The sequence below is a fragment of the Panthera uncia genome, chromosome C2 (genome assembly GCF_023721935.1).
Source record: "Panthera uncia isolate 11264 chromosome C2, Puncia_PCG_1.0, whole genome shotgun sequence".
Classification (NCBI taxonomy): domain Eukaryota; kingdom Metazoa; phylum Chordata; class Mammalia; order Carnivora; family Felidae; genus Panthera; species Panthera uncia.
In genome coordinates, this window is record NC_064810.1 from 90,435,314 (window position 1) to 90,455,730 (window position 20,417).

Below are 20,417 nucleotides of genomic sequence, written 5' to 3' on the forward strand. Positions count from 1 at the left end.
TGGAATTCTATCTCTCTCTCTCTCTGCCCTCTCCCCCCTCAAAACAAACAAACAAACAAACAGGAAAAAAGATGACTGGAAATGAGAGGAGCAGCATTTTGAGATGAACTAAGATATAGGTACAAGAGGTACAGACACTAAGAGATACAGATACATGATACAGATTTATGAAAGGTTTTGTCAGGTCAGGGAAGGAGTTTGAATTTTATTCTAAGTGAATAATGGAAAGCCACTAGAGGGTGGTAAGCAGAAAAGTGAGCTGGTACACTTTATGTTGTAAAAAGATAATCTGGTTTTGCTGTATGGAGAATGGATTATAGGTATGGAGCAAAAATGAAAGAAGAAAATAATATAAGAGTTTCAAGGAGACTTAGTTTGGTAAAGGGGGAAAGCGAAAGAAGAAGACAGATCCAGGATGCATGGAATAATTCAGCAAGAGAAGCTGATGAATTGGATGTTGAGCATAAAGGAGAGACAAATCAGGGAAAATCTATAGAGTTTCACTTGATTATCCAGACGGATGGCAGTGCTAATGCCATCAGTATGGTGTTGAAGAGAAGACTGCCTGGGTTAGAAGCCTGGCTCCACCACTTAATGCCATTTGACCTGTCTGACTATAAATAACATACTTAACCTCTCTATTCATTTGTTTCTACACTCATAAAATTGGGAAAATAACAACCCTACCTCACAGGGTTATTGTGGAAATTTAATAATGCAATTAATGTAAACTGCTTAAAATAGTTTTTGGAATATAATAAGTCCTCAATGAGTGTGGCTACTATTGCTATTGTTGCAATTATTATAATAATTGTGGAAGACAATGAAATACACTCATGAGAAAATCAACATATTTTAGCCATGAAGGTTGAAATATTCATTAGATATCTCCATGGAGATGTTGATAGGCAAAAGTATGTAACTGTGAAGTTTTAAGGAATAGGCAGTCCTGAAGATACAGTTTTGGAAGTCTCTTCCATAGAGATGGTATTTAGAGCCATGCATGAGGTTCCCTAGGGAGACATTGTAGAGAGGAAAAGGAAGGGAGCCAACAATTCTGCATAATGGTATTTCAACATTTAGAGATCAGGGTAAGAAAGAGATAGGGAAGGAGACTGAGAAGGAGCAGATAGTGAGATAGGAAATAACCCTGGGGTGATGCCAAGAAACAGCATACTAAGAAGGGACTAGTTAACTGTCTCCAATGCAATGGAGAGATCAGGTAAGACAAGAACAGAGAAGTGGCCAATGGAATTAACAAAATGGAGGTGCTTGGGAATCTTGACGAGGGCTTTCTCAGTAGAATATAAGAAATGGAAACTTGAATGTCACCTCCTTTGAGAAACATTTTCTGACTTTCTAGAATAGATTAACACTTGTCATTTCTCTAGTACATATCATCTAGATAATTGTAAAGAAAGTTGACTTCGCACTAAATCATCATCTATGTAAAAGATATCATTTGTATAATTATTCATTTATTTTCTATCTTGCCTAATGGCTAGTAATCTACTGGATAGCAGGGATTACATCTATCATGGTTTTCACATTATTCTGAATAACTAGTAGAATGTCTGATACATAATATTACTCAATTTATAATGAATGAATTAATTAGTTACACTACATGACTGGTTCAAAAACACAATTTTAAAGAAAACAAACTTCTTTTGACTAACACTCACACTAACCGACATGCTTACTTTCAGGCTACTTCCAAATTGTTGGCATAACTAAATAATTGTTTTTATCTCAAGCCACCTGAAATCATTTTGGAGGAAGTAGGTTGAATAAAAATAGTGAACAAATAGTGAAGCTTCTCCTGTGACATTATCTGTCTTATGTTTCTTTATTCCAAAGGACAAACAATATCTCTACTCCAGTAGCTCATTTTAGCATTCAATCTAAAATTGATTGCCATCTCATCCTTATTAAAACTGAGTTGATATAGATATTTGAGAAAAGAAATCTGTGGACCAAGTTAACTGTCCAAGCTGTCAATTGGTTTTTAGCTCTATCCTATTATGAGTGAAATCACCAAATATCTTACTTGAATTGCATTTGATTAGGTCTTTTTATGACACTGTAGAAATTGTGGACATTTATTATTATGTCCTGGCTTTTATAGAGCGTTAATATAAATAATCATATACTGAGACTATATCTGTATCTTTTAAGGACATCAAAACTATCACAGGATTCCAATATTGTTCAGGGTTCCAAATATAAACAAGCTATATGATAAATTTTGCTAGAGTATAGTGTAAGAAAAAGCCGTGTATTTTTTATTAATAAGTATGTTTTCTTTATCTGATTATAACAATTATGAAATACAATCCATTATCCTTTTTACTTTCCTTCTGAAAAATTAAGATATACATTTTATCTTCAATTCTAATACAGATTCATGACCTAAGTTTCTGTATCTTTTCTCTAAAGCATATGTATTCCTATATGATTTTAGCAGCCTATTTACATCTGTGTTTTTGTCACAAATTATCTCCACGTTTTTGAAGTAGAAAGAGTATTAATCAAGAAAAACTGAAAGAAAGACCTTTTCTCTTCCCTTCAGTTAATCCCAGACATGATCTACTTTTCATGATCTTACTCAAATAAAATCAATCTTATGAAGAATTTTTGACTCTTCAAGGACAGCCTGACTCTCTCTTCTACCTTCCAAGAAAATATTTGGATCATCTTATAAAATCTTATATTTTATTATACATTGATCTCAAATATAAGGTCACATGTAAAGATTTTTATTTGTCTGTTTTAGGATTTATAGCCAAACAGAAATAAAAACAATGCAAAAAAAATAAAAATAAAAAGACAAACAAAAACCAAGAATAATGACAAAACATTGTGCCTCTTCAGAAATTAATATGCTTTTCTCTTTTTAAATTTTTTTCCTTTAATGTTTATTTATTTTTGAGAGAGAGAGAGAGCACGAGCAGGGGGCGGGGTGCAGAGAGAGGGAGACACAGAATCCAAAGCAGGTTCCAGGCTCTGAGCTGCCAGCACAAAGCCCAATGTGGGGCTTGAACCCACAAACTGGGACATCATGACCTGAGCCGCAGTCTGTCACCCAATGGACTGAGCCAACCAGGCACCCCAACATGCTTTTCTTTTTAAATCATAAGCATAACTTAGACTTTACCAAATTTCTTTGCTGCTACACTGCTCAGATTCAAATATGAATCTCAATCACTGCATCCATAGGGATCCATGTGATATTCTTTGCTTTTTAAAATTATAATTATAAAAATATTATTATAAATACGAAACAGAATGTCGATTATTGTTCTCTAGTGAATGTTTATTTCTCCCCTCTATTAGATTGAAACTGTCTAAAGATAAGTACTATATTGTTCTTACTTTTTATCCCTCATAGAAGATGTATGTTATTGGAGCAAGTACTATATATTTGATAATTGAGCACCACCAAAGTTATAGTTAAAGTTATAGTTCTTTCACTTGTCTAATAATACTTGAAGTATTATCATAAGGTAGAGAATATAGTTATAAGAATCAACAAATTTCATTAGCCATTTCTAATAGAATAAAAATTAATTCAGGTGTTCATTAAAGTTGATATGCAGTAAAGTTAAAAAAAAACTTGTGTTTTAAATGATTTAGCCCTGCATTATAAAGTAAGCTAAGTGTAATTGCATTATATTATTGTGTGATTGCTAAGTGTAATTGCTAAGTTTACATTGCATTAAAAAGTAAGCTAAGTGTAATTCTTCAAATACAAGTATGTACACTTCAAACTTTTTCACCAGACATTAGACTGCTAAAACTTGCCAAATTTCAGATAGATATCGGTACTTCCAAAATCTTTAAAACAATTGTTTTCTAATCTAAATCATATAGGTTAGAATTATGAACACATAATTGCCTCCAAAATATCCATATAAAGATCCAAGTTACATTAAATTTCCATCAGATAAAAATTGTGTTTGCCTAAATTAGATCCTAACAATGGTATAAAACTTTTTCATTTTCTCTAAAAATAACTCTTAAATTCACTCTAAATTTAAAGAGGCAGTTGAAACACATTTTTAACACTAATTTAGTTGATATGTTTTTTATTTTCGAGATTTGAAAATATATCATTTAGATAGTTTCTATTTTCAAGTGTTAATTGCACAATACCCCATTCTAATTGTGTGAGATTTATTTCATATTTCCTTCCAGTTCTTGTTCATAAGTACATATGTTTATCTTATTTAGAACCATAATATTTAATATTATTTCCCCCTCTAAGGCTTTTAAGGACATATGATCAAAACACTTCTCCCTAAATTTCCATTATGGTACTTTTATTAACTATACACTATAATATTAAAAATAAGTCCATTAACAATGATTTTAAATGTATTTTAAAAAACTATGCAACAATGTACTAAATAACAGAGGATGATGAGTTAAAGCTGGCTAAGGACAAAGAATGTGTACAACCAGAAGTGAAAGAAAGTCTAAATGTTCACTGGACGGGTGAGACTGAAGAGATAGGGTTGCAGAGAGCTCGAAGACAAAACAGGGGAAGTGAGATTAGCAGGCAGAGCCCTGATCTTTTTTTCAACCTTTTCCCCCCTTCCCTTTTTTTCAAACTTATTAGCAGTGTTTCTTATGATCATAATAGTGATAGTCTATGTTACCACTCTAAAGGAAACCCCAAAACGGTCTCGGTTGATAAACTAACTCCCACTTGTTCCTAGCTTCGTTAGAACAATGCTACAATAGGAGATCTTTTTTTCTTCTATGCCACTTTGTTTTGCAGTGAACAAAATCTTATTTTCAACATGAAATGCTTTAAACTGGAACCTTGCCTCTAGATAGCTGTATGAATTTTATTACCAAAACATTATCACATTTTTAGTTATTGCTAAAACAAACAAACAAACAAATAAAACCTGTAATATTTCTCCTCTGGGATGGCAAAATCAATCAACACTAATTACATTACCTGTTTCAGACATCTTGATTTTTTTCTGCAAGTCTTCTGAGAGCAATAGTCTTGTAATTAGCTAAATTGTACACTGAACCCCAAAATTCATATTCTTCATACCAAAGCATCCAAACCAAAACACAGATCAAGATTTCCTCTAATGTGGAACCAAATCTTATCTTCTACTTAATTTCCAACACTCCCAAATGCAAACAGCAATAATTTTGGATCCCATACCCAAGAAACCTTGGCTTACCTTGTTACTATTAGACGAATTATTAACAACAAAACCCTATAATCTTTATTGTTGTAGATCACCTGTCAGATGAGCTGTTGATCTGGTTGTAGTATACTACACATGCTAAGTGTACTGAAACGAATGTTTCAATAATTTATTTTTCATGAACTAATTCACTTAAATATATTTTCACAAAGCCCAATACATATTTTAGGAACAAAGTGACCAGAATATACCTGTTCCAGAACTAGTGTCCCAAAAGGCATTTAAAATTGTTCACCAACAGAGTTTTGTGCTTTATCATGTTGAGAGGTCTAGAAAGGACACCTGATTCTTAATGTTGATTATTAGTGAGCAACAAAGGAGCCAACTGAAAGTTAAACCCTAAACTGAAGTACAGCAGAACAAATATTTAGCACTGAGAAAATTATCCATCATCAACACCAACTCTGTTTGCCATTTCACAGACCAAGCAATTTCTTCATTTTTTAGCTGGTTAGTCTACTGTCCTGCATTTCAATCATTCAGAGCATGGCGTTCAGAGATAGGATATGAGCACAAATACCGGATTCAAATTGGACCAAAATCAAGTCCTCATCAATTCTGAATACATTAAAAAAAACAGGCAAAGATTTAGTAACATAACAGCTTGTTTTATGAAATCTTACTTTATGTGTGTACAACTAAACAAAGTGAGGCAACATAAAGTGTGGCCAAAAGATTTTTTTTAATAAAATAAATATATATGATTAAGTGCATGGTGAAGTTCTTGAAAACATTGCTGTCACAATTCGGCATTTAATTTTAAATTTTCAACTGGCAAACTGTTGACTGCTTCAGGATTTTCAATTTGAAAAATTCATAAGAAACTTGAGAATATAAACAACTGAGGTATAAATAATACTTAAAGTTAAATATATTAAAATTTATTAATTAATGTATTAAATAATTAAAATTAAATGTATTAAAATGTTAAAAATTCTTGCATTAAAGTCTTGCATAAAAAACAAATGACAACAATAGGATATTTAAAGTTAAGAAGATGATTATGAACAGCTCTTTATATATCTTTCTAATATACAGTTTCATTGGTGGGAAAACACACATTCCTGCTCACTGAAATTATTAGAACATCCGAAGCAATGCCTGATTAGACACTATGGGAAACTAATGTGTATCTGAAAAATGTTACAGAAATATTTTATACCTAAGTTTGCCACGTTATATCTATTGTCCACCATACTCCAAATTCAAAATAGAAAACCAGAAAGAGATCAAGATTTCACTTTGCAGGGCTAAAATATCTCCTTCCCCAAGACATGTAAAATCTATTAAAAAAATTATTCTTTTTTTATATTTTGAGATTGGCATGAACATAGGCTTATGATTACATAGAAGTAACTAACACTGAAGAGGAAGACAAAACTGATTCTCAATGGCCAAAATATATGATATGAACAATTATTATAAAAGAAACCTAACTTAAATTGTTTTTTCAAAATCTTTTAAAGAATGAGAGTGAGGTCCTTCTTTTTGTGCAAATAACAGTATAAATTATATACATTTAAAAAATGTATAGTATAAGACTTTAAGAACAATTAATATTAAAAAGATAAAATCTTTTGTGATCAATTGTACTCTTTTAGCAAATACTCTTAACTAATATACCACAATAAAGGTGTTTTATTAAATGATAAAGTAATTTCACTCCTCAGATTGTGGCAATACTATGAAAATATACTTACACAAGTAGAATATCAGGTTTATCTTTTAATAATGGTTTGTTATTACATAAAACAGTATTTCAGAGTGCTTGATAAGTTATTTTGAAAATAGTATTTCCCTATATTTTCTTCAAACCAAGAATCTCCAATTTGATTTTGTTTTACATATATATATATGTATATACATATATATATATGTATATACGTATATATATATAAATAATTGACTTGAACTCTTTATCACTTTATGATATCAACACATCTTTTCCAAATCAAATATTTCAATATAAATGCATTGAGACAAATATTTTTAATTCTTATCTGACCAGCTTTTTAAAAACCCAAACCTATACCACAATGACAATCATTCCCCAAAGCCAGTCCATCCACATATTCTCAGAGACTATAAACTTGTTTCTAAGCTCATGTCAAATTTCAGACAATTTTATGGCATTGTAAAAAAGAAAAGTAGAAGGGAAAATTTGTCCAGGGACTAATTTTTCTTTAGAAAGGCCCTGATGTTGTTGCCTTTCACAGTTCTGTAAAGTGAAACCAGGAAATACATTACTCAACAATGTGAATAATTTCAGTACCTTTTACTTTCAAATTTTAAAATCAACCCTGTCTTTCATCACGTAATTTATGAACATACTTATAGAATTTATTAAAAATATCAAAAAATTTGGTTCAAACAAAATCAACAAGCATAGAACAATGAGTGAAACAAAGCAAAGCAAAACAAAATGAGTCAAGAGCAAAACTATCACATACTTCATGGATTAATGGCGAAAAGAAAAGAAGAGACTTCTTACCAAGTACCCCAAGTCGATAGTTGACTGTGATGACGATCACATTGCCATAACTTGCCAAGACACTCCCATCATATAAATTTCCAGTACCTTCCATATATGAGCCTCCATGGATATACACCATCACTGGTTTGGGACCCCCACTGTCCCGAATATCTGAAAAACAAATGGTTGGCAATTGTTCTTATCCTCAAAAAACACACATCATGAAGCAGAGAATAAATTTTCCATTTTAGGGACGAAAGAGTATGATTTTAATATAGTTATTTAAATTGCTGTTTTGTTAAAGTGTTTCTTCAGCAACTCATATAATGAGCTATTGTAAAGGAGAGCAATAGATATCCACTGTTTTCTGATAAGATTCCGTTAAAAATTATAATCTGAATTTCAAAACTTGGACAAATTGAAAATAGGTGCTTTTGATTGATTTCTAAAGTGACAGTAGAACAAAAAGAATGATAATAGTTCTTAGAACTATTTTTTTTTAATGTTCTGGACCTCATATGGAATTTATGAGCCATATACTAAGGACAATGTTAGCACTGCTATTGTGAATAAAACACTCTGTTTTTTCATTTCTTATTTACTATAAGGATTTTATTAAATGCATAATGATTATATTGAATAATTTATGCTCTAACTTGTGAACATAATTATAACACTGTGTTATAGGTTGCAGGAAGTTTCATTTCATGACTCAAGTATTAACTGGCAAATGAATGTTTGGGTAGTAACATCTGTATTTTTGTTGTTGCACTTAGGGGACTGTCACTTAAATGATATTTTTTAGTTAAGTCTGTGTTATCCGCCCAATTCACCTACTCTACCCTTTGGAAGAAGAAAACAGACTAAATTATACTTTTCACCTCTTTGTGTAATATTGTACTCTTCTTAATCCCACTTTGGCTCTCTGATTTTGTCTTGTAGACATGAAACAGAATATACCTAAGTCCAGTTGTCAAGTGCAAAATTTAAGATGATGTTAAAATGATTTCTACAGCTCTGGGTTTTAATCAACTGTGTTTGCTTTTCTAAGATACTGTCCCCAAATTTTGTAGTTTTCAGTAAGGATCTAGAAATGATATATAAGGGAACCATAAGATAATTTTAATAGATATTAAAAATGCCCTAATCTCTAGAGAAATACATGCTTACCTTTGTATTGGCACACACGGTGTTAACAATTTTTTTTTTCAACGTTTTTTATTTATTTTTGGGACAGAGAGAGACAGAGCATGAATGGGGGAGGGGCAGAGAGAGAGGGAGACACAGAATCGGAAACAGGCTCCAGGCTCCGAGCCATCAGCCCAGAGCCTGACGCGGGGCTCGAACTCACGGACCGCGAGATCGTGACCTGGCTGAAGTCGGACGCTTAACCGACTGCGCCACCCAGGCGCCCCGGTGTTAACTATTATATATTGAAATATATATGTATGTATATGATTATGAACATTTACATACATACATACATATATAAAACGTTACTATTCTATAATAGCTCATTATCTCTTCTACTTACAATTGAAACAAAATTAGATCAAGTGTATTATCTTCTTGTTAATGCCAATATTAGAAGTGTCATTTAAAATTATAGTTTTGTTCCTTTGCTTTTGACATTTTTTGGTCAAACTTAAATTTCTTATCTTTACAAATGAGGTTTCTGCTTTCAGAATGGCTAATATAATACCAACTCATTGAAAAATCTGATGATTATTTAGGTGCTGCTTTACATTTCCTGTGAAAAGGATGACTAATATAAATGTGCCCATTTTTCTACTGTAATAACAAAGTGATTTTCTTAAATGAAAAATTCCTTTTAGGATCAGGAATTGCAACTCAACTCGTTTGTCCAGATTTTCAAATTGGGGAAATAAGCTCATTGCAGAATTTAGAGACTTTTTAAAAAGACTATTTTAAATTTGACTTAATACTAGCATATGAATTTACCATAAGCCCACCACTCCCAAGGGCGTACTTGAGAAGAATGTCTTACTTTTAAGTGGTAGAGGAGGATACTTTGACATAGAAACTATCCACTAGACACAGTTCATTTCGAAGAAAAATCTAAATTTATTTTCGCCTTAAATCCTTGGGAGGGAAAATGGTATTCACTCATTTGTAAAGATTTGAGGGCTTGTGGAGATGTTAGGCTTACACAGAGAAAATAATCCTTTGGAAATTTTTAAACTATCCTCCATTTTTAAATGCCTGTTTGCTACATACAGTTTTAGCTTATTTTTCTAGTATGGCTGGCACTGAAGAAGCAATAATAAATTATTAAACTGAAATCATTAACTGACTGTTCACAGCAGACACTGTACTCTGCTAATTGTATGCTTGTAGGTAGCACAGAGGGAGGCTGTTTCAGAATTCTTCTTTAATTAAAATTACATAGAATTACAAAGCACCAACTGTGAACAGTAATGAAATCTTGGTAGAACCATTCTGTTCACCTGGAAAACAATACAGGCACACATTGAGAAGACATGCCACATTTTATACTTAATAACAGAATGAAGTGGACATTGTCAGGAAACACTGAAAATATGACAGTACATCCTAGGAGCCTTTTGAGTGGTGTCTCTATTTTTCTTTGAAAATCAGACTTGAAAGAATTACTGATAGTTTGGGCCCATTCTCATTTCCATTTTGTCTTTTCAAACTTCTCAAAGATTTCAGCCTTGTCTAAGAACTTAATATGTTAAGCTCTTTTCCAGAAAGGTACATGAAATTTGAATGCTATGTTCTGAACAGTATTTCTTTTTGTTTGAAGTAATCCTGAAGCTAATTCTATATGGGGTATTAATTAATAAAATAAGTAATATTACTGTATGTAACATCCCTTAAAATTACTGATAGTTTGGAAAGATGCCATATTTCTATTACAGAACAATTGGTATTCTATGATAGTGTGTATACAGAGGTCTACCCTAGACTTTATTTTCTTCATAGTATACAGTCTTTTTGATGCAAATGTAAGTCGTAAATAGTTTAAATAGCATAATAATATAATGATAAATATAAATAGCTTAAATTGTATTTATATTTCCTTTGTTTTTTTTTATACAGAATCTTTATAAGTGAGACTAATATATCACATAGCTTACTATTGAATACTATTTGCTAATGCCATTCTTTTAGTAATAAAATTTTGGGGAGCCATTATGTCTTTCATGCAAATGTATTAGATGTCCTTTGGTAATTGCTAATGAATTTATTAGAGCTAAGTCATCCTTCTAAAACGTGTCTAATATTTTTCTTTATAAATAAGGTAGATTTCACCTAAGATTTCTGACTTTGCCTAAACAGCTGCTACTGACTTTACTAAAATCAAAACCGCTCTCAGAGCCTTAAGCACTAGTTCAGGTCCAGTGAAAAGACCAATGTTCATAACGCATATTTATATTTTCCATTATATGCATTTTTTAAGGCTTTACCAAACATCTAAATCTCTGAAAAGAGTAGGATGGTAAGGGGGAAATACTACACTGAAGGTTATTTTTTATGGTAAGAAAGTATTTAAGTGTTTCAAGTTAAAAAAATTAATAAACTTGGAATCTGAGTAAATATCTCGATTTTAAATTTTAGTAACTATTTTACCTTTCTGATAAAAAGTTTAAGCCAATGTGGCAAGTGCCAATAGTTCTAGAGCAATTAATGGGGATTTATTTGTGCCTGGCAACCATGGTTTTGAAATCACTACTCTCCTTAATGGTCTTAATGAATATTTATTAGTCACATAACTCCTTAAACAAGTTTAGCGGTTTCCTTTTTCTTAAAAAAAAACTCATGAAGTTTTTAATTGCCCATAATTTAGAGGTTTTGGCATTTAAAAGTTTTTAAAATGTGGGGTAGTGCCGCAATTAAATTTTTCTCTGATACATTTAAAGATATTTCAAGATATTTTTTGTGCCCCTCTTTACTGAATTTACCAACCTCAGTTACCAACATTCCAAACCAGCAAAAGAATATAGAAGTGTTGACTGAATATAATTCTTAGTTTAAAAGTGTGTAAAAATCTACAAGAGCAATTTTTAAAAGGCTCTATGTAGAATATAAAATTGCATTTGAATACTGAAATATTAATATCAAGGTATTCTTAGCACAATTAAAAACATTTAAACATCTCTTAAATTCCCAAAATAAATTGGTAGAAATCTCGGGTGTTGCTTTGACCCACTTTTATCACTTCAGATTAGTCTTTTTGGAACCATGGAAATAGTCTATGAAATATGTAGTTTTTTGAGGTATTATAAAACACAAATGAAAAGTGATACAATTGTGTCTGGCCTAAAATTAGCAAAAGAATAACGGTAAAGACACAAAGGAGAATAGGAAGTAACAATTATGCTCCACTGAGAAGCATGATTTGGGTTAGTTTAAGTGAATGAGGGGCACACCCCAGTCAATGCCTCTGGTAGCCTCTGAATGCAGTGGCTGTCATAGGAACCTTGAAATCTAGTAAAGGATTTGGGTTATCAGGGAGTAATGGAGAATGGGTAACTAGACTTTTGACTAAAATAAAAGGAATAATTTATCGAGTAGTTTATATTTGTTTGCTTTATGTCTAGTGATGTTGATTTAACATTTGGAACAAATTAAATGTGAAAGTTGGCCTTGATTTTTATTCACACTCACATCTACAAAATAACTGTAAAAGGAATTGAATAGAAGATGCTCAGACTTTTCTGCAAAGTTTTTTTTTAATCCTAAAAGAAATTGATTTATCTTTCTTGTCTTCTAAACAATTACCCAAAACGACAGCACAGAGGAATAGACTCAACTTGAATTGACTGCTCTTACATTCTACACTTTTGAGCATTTAAAAATATTTATTGATTTGATAACTCTTGTGACTGACTAACTGGCTCAGTACTTAATCTGCCAATTTAAACAGGAGTTTAGTACATTTTTAATGGCTATTTAAAACTGTTAAATGTGCTTCAAAATAGGTCTATAAAATAGATTCACATTTACAGGGCTTAGCTCACTATGGTGGCTCAGAGGTATCTTTTGTAAACATGTAAATGTCTTACTTGATACATTTTACCAAAAGAAAAGAAGTACATTAAGTCACCAATCAAAATATTTTTTTAAATAGGAAAACTATGTGTACTGACCTTGTAAGTACTTTCAGATAATTTGGAGTTTACAAGTCTACACACTAAGAAGTCCTTTATATTTAAGTATTATTTTAGATAACAAATGTCTAAGAGTTAAGAATTTTCAAAGTTAAGAATTTTCTCAACAAATCTCAAAGCCCCTAAGTGGAAGCAGGCTTCTTAGCTGTGAGGACAAAGTCAATAAATGTGTTGAATGTTTAAAAACTTCAGATTTCCAACAGTGTTTTTAAAAATCAAAATTTGCATTTTGACATTATAAGTTTATTCTTAGCAATTTAGCATTCAAAGTGATAACTCTTGGACAGTTTTAGTGATTTATTTCAAATATTAATGACAGCTTTGTGTTTAATCTTTAATCCACTGTTGGGGTTCATAGTAAACATATTTTTAATCAAAGGTCATCAATTTCATTTAATCAAAATATTTCTTGAATGTTATAAAAATATTAAAACACAATAATATTTTTAAGCTTTCAATACTTCACCTTCAATTTTCTACTATGAGGTAGTTTATTAAATATATATGTCAATGAAAATAATTCAAATTGTTTAGTAAGGATGCATTCATTCATAGTTGTAACTCATGGAGATAGTATTTCTGCTGGTCTGCTTGTGGATTTATTTTCTTTTGAAAAACCATTCTCCCATATTATTAATATTTTTATGAAATTTAATTTCTAGGGTTCTGGGAGTTACTTTTAAGCCTGGGATTACATTAGTCACTTCTCTGAGAATCATAACTAGGGTAGCATTAAAAAAAAAAAAAAGTCCTAATTGGAATGAAGGTGAACTGAAAATATCAGTGGACACTCCACCTAATACCAGATAAAGGGACACACTGGAAGGAGAAATGTCAAATCAATCCAGCAAGTACTTACATTTATAGAGTATATCAGAATTGTACATCGTAAGAAAGTTAGAAAGACAAAACAATTTTGATATTAGCAAAGTAGGAAATATTTTACTGCTTATAGCTGGCAATACTTTGAAAATCAGAACATTTCCATTTGCCGGTCTAGAAATTATCTAAATAGGTGGAATACCTTTATCTATACAATTAAATTTATTTACATAATATTTAAGCAAATCAACAGAAAACAGTCTTTTTGTCTTCTAAATTATATTGCTCAAGAAACACTTTAGTTTTCCTTCATTTTATTGGGTATGGGGTTCTTTTTAAACAAATATCATATGTAAAAATGAAACACATTTTGATATTGGGTAAAATGTTTACATATATTAGAAAACATGCAAAATGGGTACAAAGAGACTACAGGGGAGAGATTGTTAGTTCAAAGAATATGGACAAATTTCAGTCAAAACATGGGATGAAACATATCAAAAGTCAGTTCAAGAAAACAAAAAAAAAAATGCCCCTCTTTCTAAAACATTTCAATGGTTGGCATCAAAATGTAAAACTTAACATTCATTTTGAAAAAAAATTAAAAATGTATATTTATATGTAACAACAAGCAAGAAGACAAAACACATCAAAAACGGGAATTAAAAACAACTCTTCAAAAAAAAGACAAGAAGTAAAAAAATAGAAAGGGGTGGAAAAAGTGATTGAGGCCGTTGTCATGCAAATAGATTTGGTGGAAAAAAATACCTTCATCTTCAGCACCGTCATTATCACCTAAATCATCTGTCTGTTTCTTTGTAAGGGGACCTAGGATTGAGAACGGAGAAATGGAGGGAAAAAAAAAAAAAGACAATTCAAGAATAAACAAGACGGAGGGGGAAAAAATAAATGTAAATACTAAAATTCTCAAGGGTATTTCCAAAAAGAGCAGGGAAGTGGTTACGTCAAAGTGATTATCTATTTTGTTTAAGGAAAAAAAAAAAAAAAAAGAATCCCTTTCCCCAAAATATCTTATAGAAGATTTGGTTTGTGAATATATCCAGCATAAAAAATACATTATGGTTTGAAACTCAAGTCATAAGCAAAGGAAATGATTTTTTTTTAAATATCTACTGCATATAAAAAAGTAAACAGTTTTAGCTGAAAGAACTTAATTTATTCAGTGTCTTTTCTAATTTGAATTGGTGACAACAATAAAGTAGGCCAAACTCATCTTTAATTTGGGACAATATAATAACATTAGGGAAAACAGAGATATGAACATTTTTATGGTGTTTTTTTTTTCTTTTTTTTTCTCCTGTTTTTTCTTATAAGAGCGTTAACACTTGAATTTTACACATTTTTATATCATACATTTTTCGTAACTGTGACTTTTTAAAATTACTTGTCATAAAACAAATATTTCCCCATTTGTTTTAATTAAATATTAACTGTGGATTTAAGACATTTGCAGCCTGCACAAAAATATGAACAGATAATCTCACCACTCTGTAGAGAAAGCTACTATCATTAGAAGTCAGTGTTTAGTTATTAAGGAAGTTACAGAGTCAGGCCTTATATTTCATAAGCAATTTAGTAATATAACAGAATTGTGCCCTTGTGCAATTTCACGTCCAGTAGAGTTATTTATAATGGAATCATGTTTTAGGATAATAATTGCATTAAAACACTGTGAATGTTTAATAAATGTTTTATTATACTTAACAATACTAATTTGCTAAAATAAAGAAGCACACCAAAGGGGAAGCCAAAGGCCAGGTGAAAGTAATTTTAAGTGTCACATTCTTGACATATTCAGCACAATGAAAAAGCAAGTGAAGCCCCACATTTCTTTTTGTTTCCACAACCATTTAATTTGTATGACATTTCATAATCCTCATGCAAAAAGCAATCATTACAAACACAGGACACTCAAGTTAAAAGACAGCCAAACACAGCAGTAAGCAAGAGAATTTTGTCATGCATAAAATAAGAGTCATAGAAAAAGGAAGGGGGAAAAAGGACTGAAAGTCATGTGTTGATTTCAATAATATAAATAGAAAAAAAGCAGGCATTAACTGTAAGCACACTTCATACGGAAAGATTGTTAAACATTTCGAGAAAGATTTCTGAGTCTTTTCAGTGATTACTGTGCATTATGTTTGTAATTCAAACCATACCTATTATCACAACCCTCAAAGAATGAAAAACACCATCCCAGAAAATGGAAGAAAAAAAAAGAGAGAGAGAGAGAGAGATAATCCAGTTGTTTCATCAGCTCAGAGAAACATCCCTGAAAAATAGTAGTAAGTGGTAAAATCCAAAATTGGAAATGAAGAAATTAACGATGTAACTGAAGGGACCCATTGACTACTCAATTCCAAGGTCATGGTTTCAAGGTCATTCCAAATACGGAGAAGGGTACACAATAAATTAAGTGATACACTTTTATAGTCACTCTTGCAAGCAATCATTCCATTAAAAGAAAACCTAGATGAAAACAAGTCTATGTTAATTGACACTCAGCTATAAGTTCACAGAAATCTACGTTTCTTTAATATGACCCTGTTTAGTGGAAAAAATACCCTCAATGTTATTGGAAGTCCATGCAACAATGATGCTATGTTTCTGAAAAATAGAGGTTTTTTTTAATTTAAATTTAAAAATTACTATATCAAAAACTTTATTTGAAATAGTCCCAATTTTAAAACATCACACAAAATGTTAGGCTCATAAAATTATGTTTTCAAACTTTTTATTTTTCTTTAGCTACCTTAAGCAGTAAATGAACAGACTTCAACAATTATGATTTTTTGCATTTCTATTTTCAAAGATGCTATATAGAAGTTACAGTTTTATTTACTGGTTAACAACACAGATTAAGTGCAATGGTCATTATTTATTGCTGCCAAAACCACTATCTACTTTCCAATTTTTGCCAAACTACTTAATTTGCTTAATTCTGTTTTTTTAAATTTTTTTTACTGTTTATTTATTTTTGAGAGAGCAAGAGACAGAGTGGGAGCAGGGGAGGGGCAGAGAGAGGGAGATACAGAATCTGAAACAGGCTCCAGGCTCTGAGCTGTCAGCATAGAGCCCGACGCGGGGCTTGAACTCACGAACCGTGAGATCATGACCTGGGCTGAAGTCGGAGGTTTACCGACTGAGCCACCCAGGCGCCCCTTAATTTGCTTAATTCTTGACTCTATTAAGAAACCACTAATATGAGCTCAAAAATTTTTTTTTGCTGAATCATCAATTCACTAACATTTGGATACACATGTAAAACCTGTAACAATTAAATCAAGTCACTGTCTTCATTTTGTGCAGGCCTCTTTTGGATAATTCAGGCGAAGCCGTCCTAGGGTACCCGAGGAAATTTACATGACTTCTTCAGGAAATCATTCAGCTTCTACAGCCAGTTTTACCTACTTTGCACACACACAGAACTGCTGGTTCTTAGGTCTGCATAAGATGCACTATTAAGAGAACCTTCATTAAAACCTGATCTCCCACTTGTTTGCATGTGGGACAGAGTTCTCAGTTTTCTCAGTTGCTAACTGACTCTGGGTCTGCATCAGTAGGGAATCAATGGAAATGATACTGCATATACAATGAGATGACTTTTTCATGGATGAAATGGTTGAACCACCTTCTTTGTTTCATTATTTATTATCACCTTCTCTACTCAGGAAGCTGCACGCCTCTTAACTGATGCAGAATAATGATTACATACATGCACTGTATGCAACATCTTTTACTGTAGTAAATCTGAAGAGTTAAAAACAGATATAGATACTGCTTCAGCATCATAAGTAGATGGTGACATCATTATTGTAGAGAAAGAGTAAGTCAAGTTCTCCCAACTAAAGAATTTCACTTACTGAATACTAAATAAAATCTTATTATCATAGGATATCAAATTGTTACCACACTATGGGTTCCAGCAGTAATTTCATAATTCCAGCATAACTGGGCTTTCTTAACATCAATAATTGTTTACACACCTGATTTTCTAAAGGCTCCCTGGGAAGAAGAGGGCTGATAACAGTTTTTGGCAAAAATGATTATAAGAAAAAAACAAAAAAAATAGAGTTCCTTTATCTCATATGCTTAAAGGCACAGAGAACAAGTATCTGAGAGTGTCCAGGAATGCAAAATAAAAAACTCAATCTTGCTTTCCCCGAGGAAGCCTCAAGTAAACATATACTGTGGATTACAGAAACAGATCCCTACATGATCTCAAGATTCCTTATTCTACGGCTAGAAGGAAAACAGTCTGTTGCCTTAAACTATCTTCTTTTTAGGATATCAGCAACACTGGTTCATTTTTTCTTTTCTCTAAACTGACATAATTTGGTATAATTACTGATGTTAATTTTTTTTTAGTTGAAAGAAAATACAGTAAAAGGTAATTGTCACTAATTGTTTTAGGAAAATTAGACAACCACATTTCAGAGACCACATGCTCCTATAAATTGATCAACATGATTTCCCCAGAAGGTTAAAACATTTATCCTTCAACGAAAACACATAGCAATCATTAACAACAATCCAACCACAGCTTATGCTTCTTTTAAACTACAAACAGTGTATTTTCAATACCAGCAGTTTAAATGGGTATCTTAAAGCATCAAAATATAAAGCGAATGAGTCCTCTACAACCTGGAGAAGTGATTTATTTTACCTTGAAACTCTATCGGATCTGTCCTCTTTGAGGAATGCACACATAACTCTCATTAGAGTTAATAGGAAAGTGGACCTCATGTCATTTTGAAAGGGAGTGAGAGTAATTACTATATTTTATATCTCCTATAGGCAATAAATAGATTCAGTGGTGAAACAACAGGACTAGGAAGGGAAAGGGAACTCCTAACCATGAACTTTCAACTCATTTAAATCCAAAATAGTTCCTTTGCCATTAGTATAAGCATAATTCAAAGCACTGGCCTTTACAAAGGACTTATGATACAGTCTTACATTTTAGGATCTGACCACAGTGCTTTTTATTTTTAAAAAAAAGGAATGAAAATATCAGCATTTCTCTGTAGTTAACTGGAGAATAATTATGAGGCTCCGAAATAATTACTATCCACCCATATTAATGCTGCTTTTTATCATTTTCTTTGATGAAGGGCTAATATACTTTAGGTCTCAAATACATTAGAACTGATTATAAATTCCTTCATTATGGGTTCAATTTAGCAGAAATTATCTGTACTTTGTGTCACACATATCTGCAAAAGGCAAGCAGGTTGAGGGTATTATTAGCTCCTGAGTTAGAAGGCTGGCTATGAGAAATGTGTCCTTCTTAAGAGAAGGAGTCTTTGAAATTTTTAGGATTATTTAGAGCTCCAGGCTCCTGTGAATACAATTGTGATAGATGGAGAGTCCTGGCTAACGACCTTGCTCTATTCTTTCCCCACCAGACTTTGAGGTAAACTGACTCCATGGAATGCCTAAGGCTATTTCCACAGAATGGGGAAATTGAAGAATGTTGCAATTTATTTGGAAATTATATATCTGATAAGAACTTAATATCCAAACTATATAAGGAACTCATACAACTCAAGGCTGCAAAAAAAACAAAACAAAACAAACAAAAACCAATAATCTGATTGAAAATGGGCAGAGGGCTTGAAAAGATATTTTTCTAAATAAGACCTACGAATAGCCAATTGATACATAAAAAGATCACGAATCATCAGGGAAATGTAAATCAAAATCACACTGAGATATCACCTCACACCTGGTAAAATGGCCATCATTAAGAAGACAAGATGTTAGGTAGCAGCTAGATATAAGTAGTAGAAAGCATACCCAGAGGCAGAGTCCCAAGTCCTTGAGGGGGAAATAATAGAGACAGGAGTTGGAGGCAGGGATGGTGATAAATAAGCCACACATTAAACACCCAGGGGCACAACATTCTAACCTTGTGACTTCCAAGATCTTGGGTCTGACAGACCCAGAGTCACTTGTACAGAACACACACTGTCCTCTTCCACCCCAGGCTAACTCCTAGACTCATTAGAATATATTTGCATTGCAGGGGCACCTGGATGGTTCAGTCTGTTGAGCAGTTGAGCTTGGATTTTGGCTCAGGTCATGATCTCAAGGTTCCTGGGTTCAAGTCCACGTGGGGCTCTGTGCTGACAGTTCAGAGCCTGGAGCCTGCTTCAGATTCTGTGTGTCTCTCTCCTTCTCTCTCTCTGCCCCTCCCCTGCTTATGCTCTGTTTCTCTCTCTCTCAAAGATAAATAAACATAAAAAAAAAAAAAAGAATATATTAGCATTGCAGACACAGCTGTTCCTAGGGAGAAAGTCTCCTTTACTGTTCACTACAAACCTGGTAGGTTTCACATCCCCCCCCCCCCCCCGCCAGCCTGTGGGAGGAATTCCCCAGGTGATTGGAAGCAGCCCCCATTAGAGACCACCCCACTACAAGTCGTTGCTTCTCCCAGCCCAGAGAGAAGCAACAAATATGTAATCCCAAAACAACCCAGGGCCTGGTCCACCTCCAGGAACCTGCTTGCTCTCCTGCTCTCCCACCGAGAGTGTACTTTCTTAAATTGCTTTGGGCTTGCCAAAAGGAAAAAAAAAAAAAAAAAGAAAGAAAAGAAAAGAAAAGAAAAAAAAATGTTGCCACTTATTCTGGGACAATTGGAAGCAGTTTAAATCTTTTCAGGAATGTTCATAGTCTTTATAAAACTAGAATCAAAGATATAAAAATCTA

The 20,417-nt window shown here is 32.5% G+C and overlaps 1 protein-coding gene across 8 annotated transcripts in view; it reads right to left on the reverse strand.

The window, feature by feature from the left end:
* The window catches only part of NLGN1 (neuroligin 1), a 574,247-nt gene that overhangs the window by 362,038 nt on the left and 191,792 nt on the right, over positions 1–20,417 (reverse strand). For 4 of the 8 annotated variants that reach the window (XM_049628556.1, XM_049628553.1, XM_049628551.1 and 1 more), the window contains one exon: positions 7,726–7,878. In XM_049628556.1, the coding sequence (XP_049484513.1) occupies positions 7,726–7,878 (153 nt within the window). Of the gene's footprint in view, positions 1–7,725; positions 7,879–14,453; positions 14,514–15,798; positions 15,815–20,417 lie in introns of all 8 variants that reach the window. The other 4 variants (XM_049628552.1, XM_049628550.1, XM_049628549.1 and 1 more) reach the window with 2 other exon arrangements.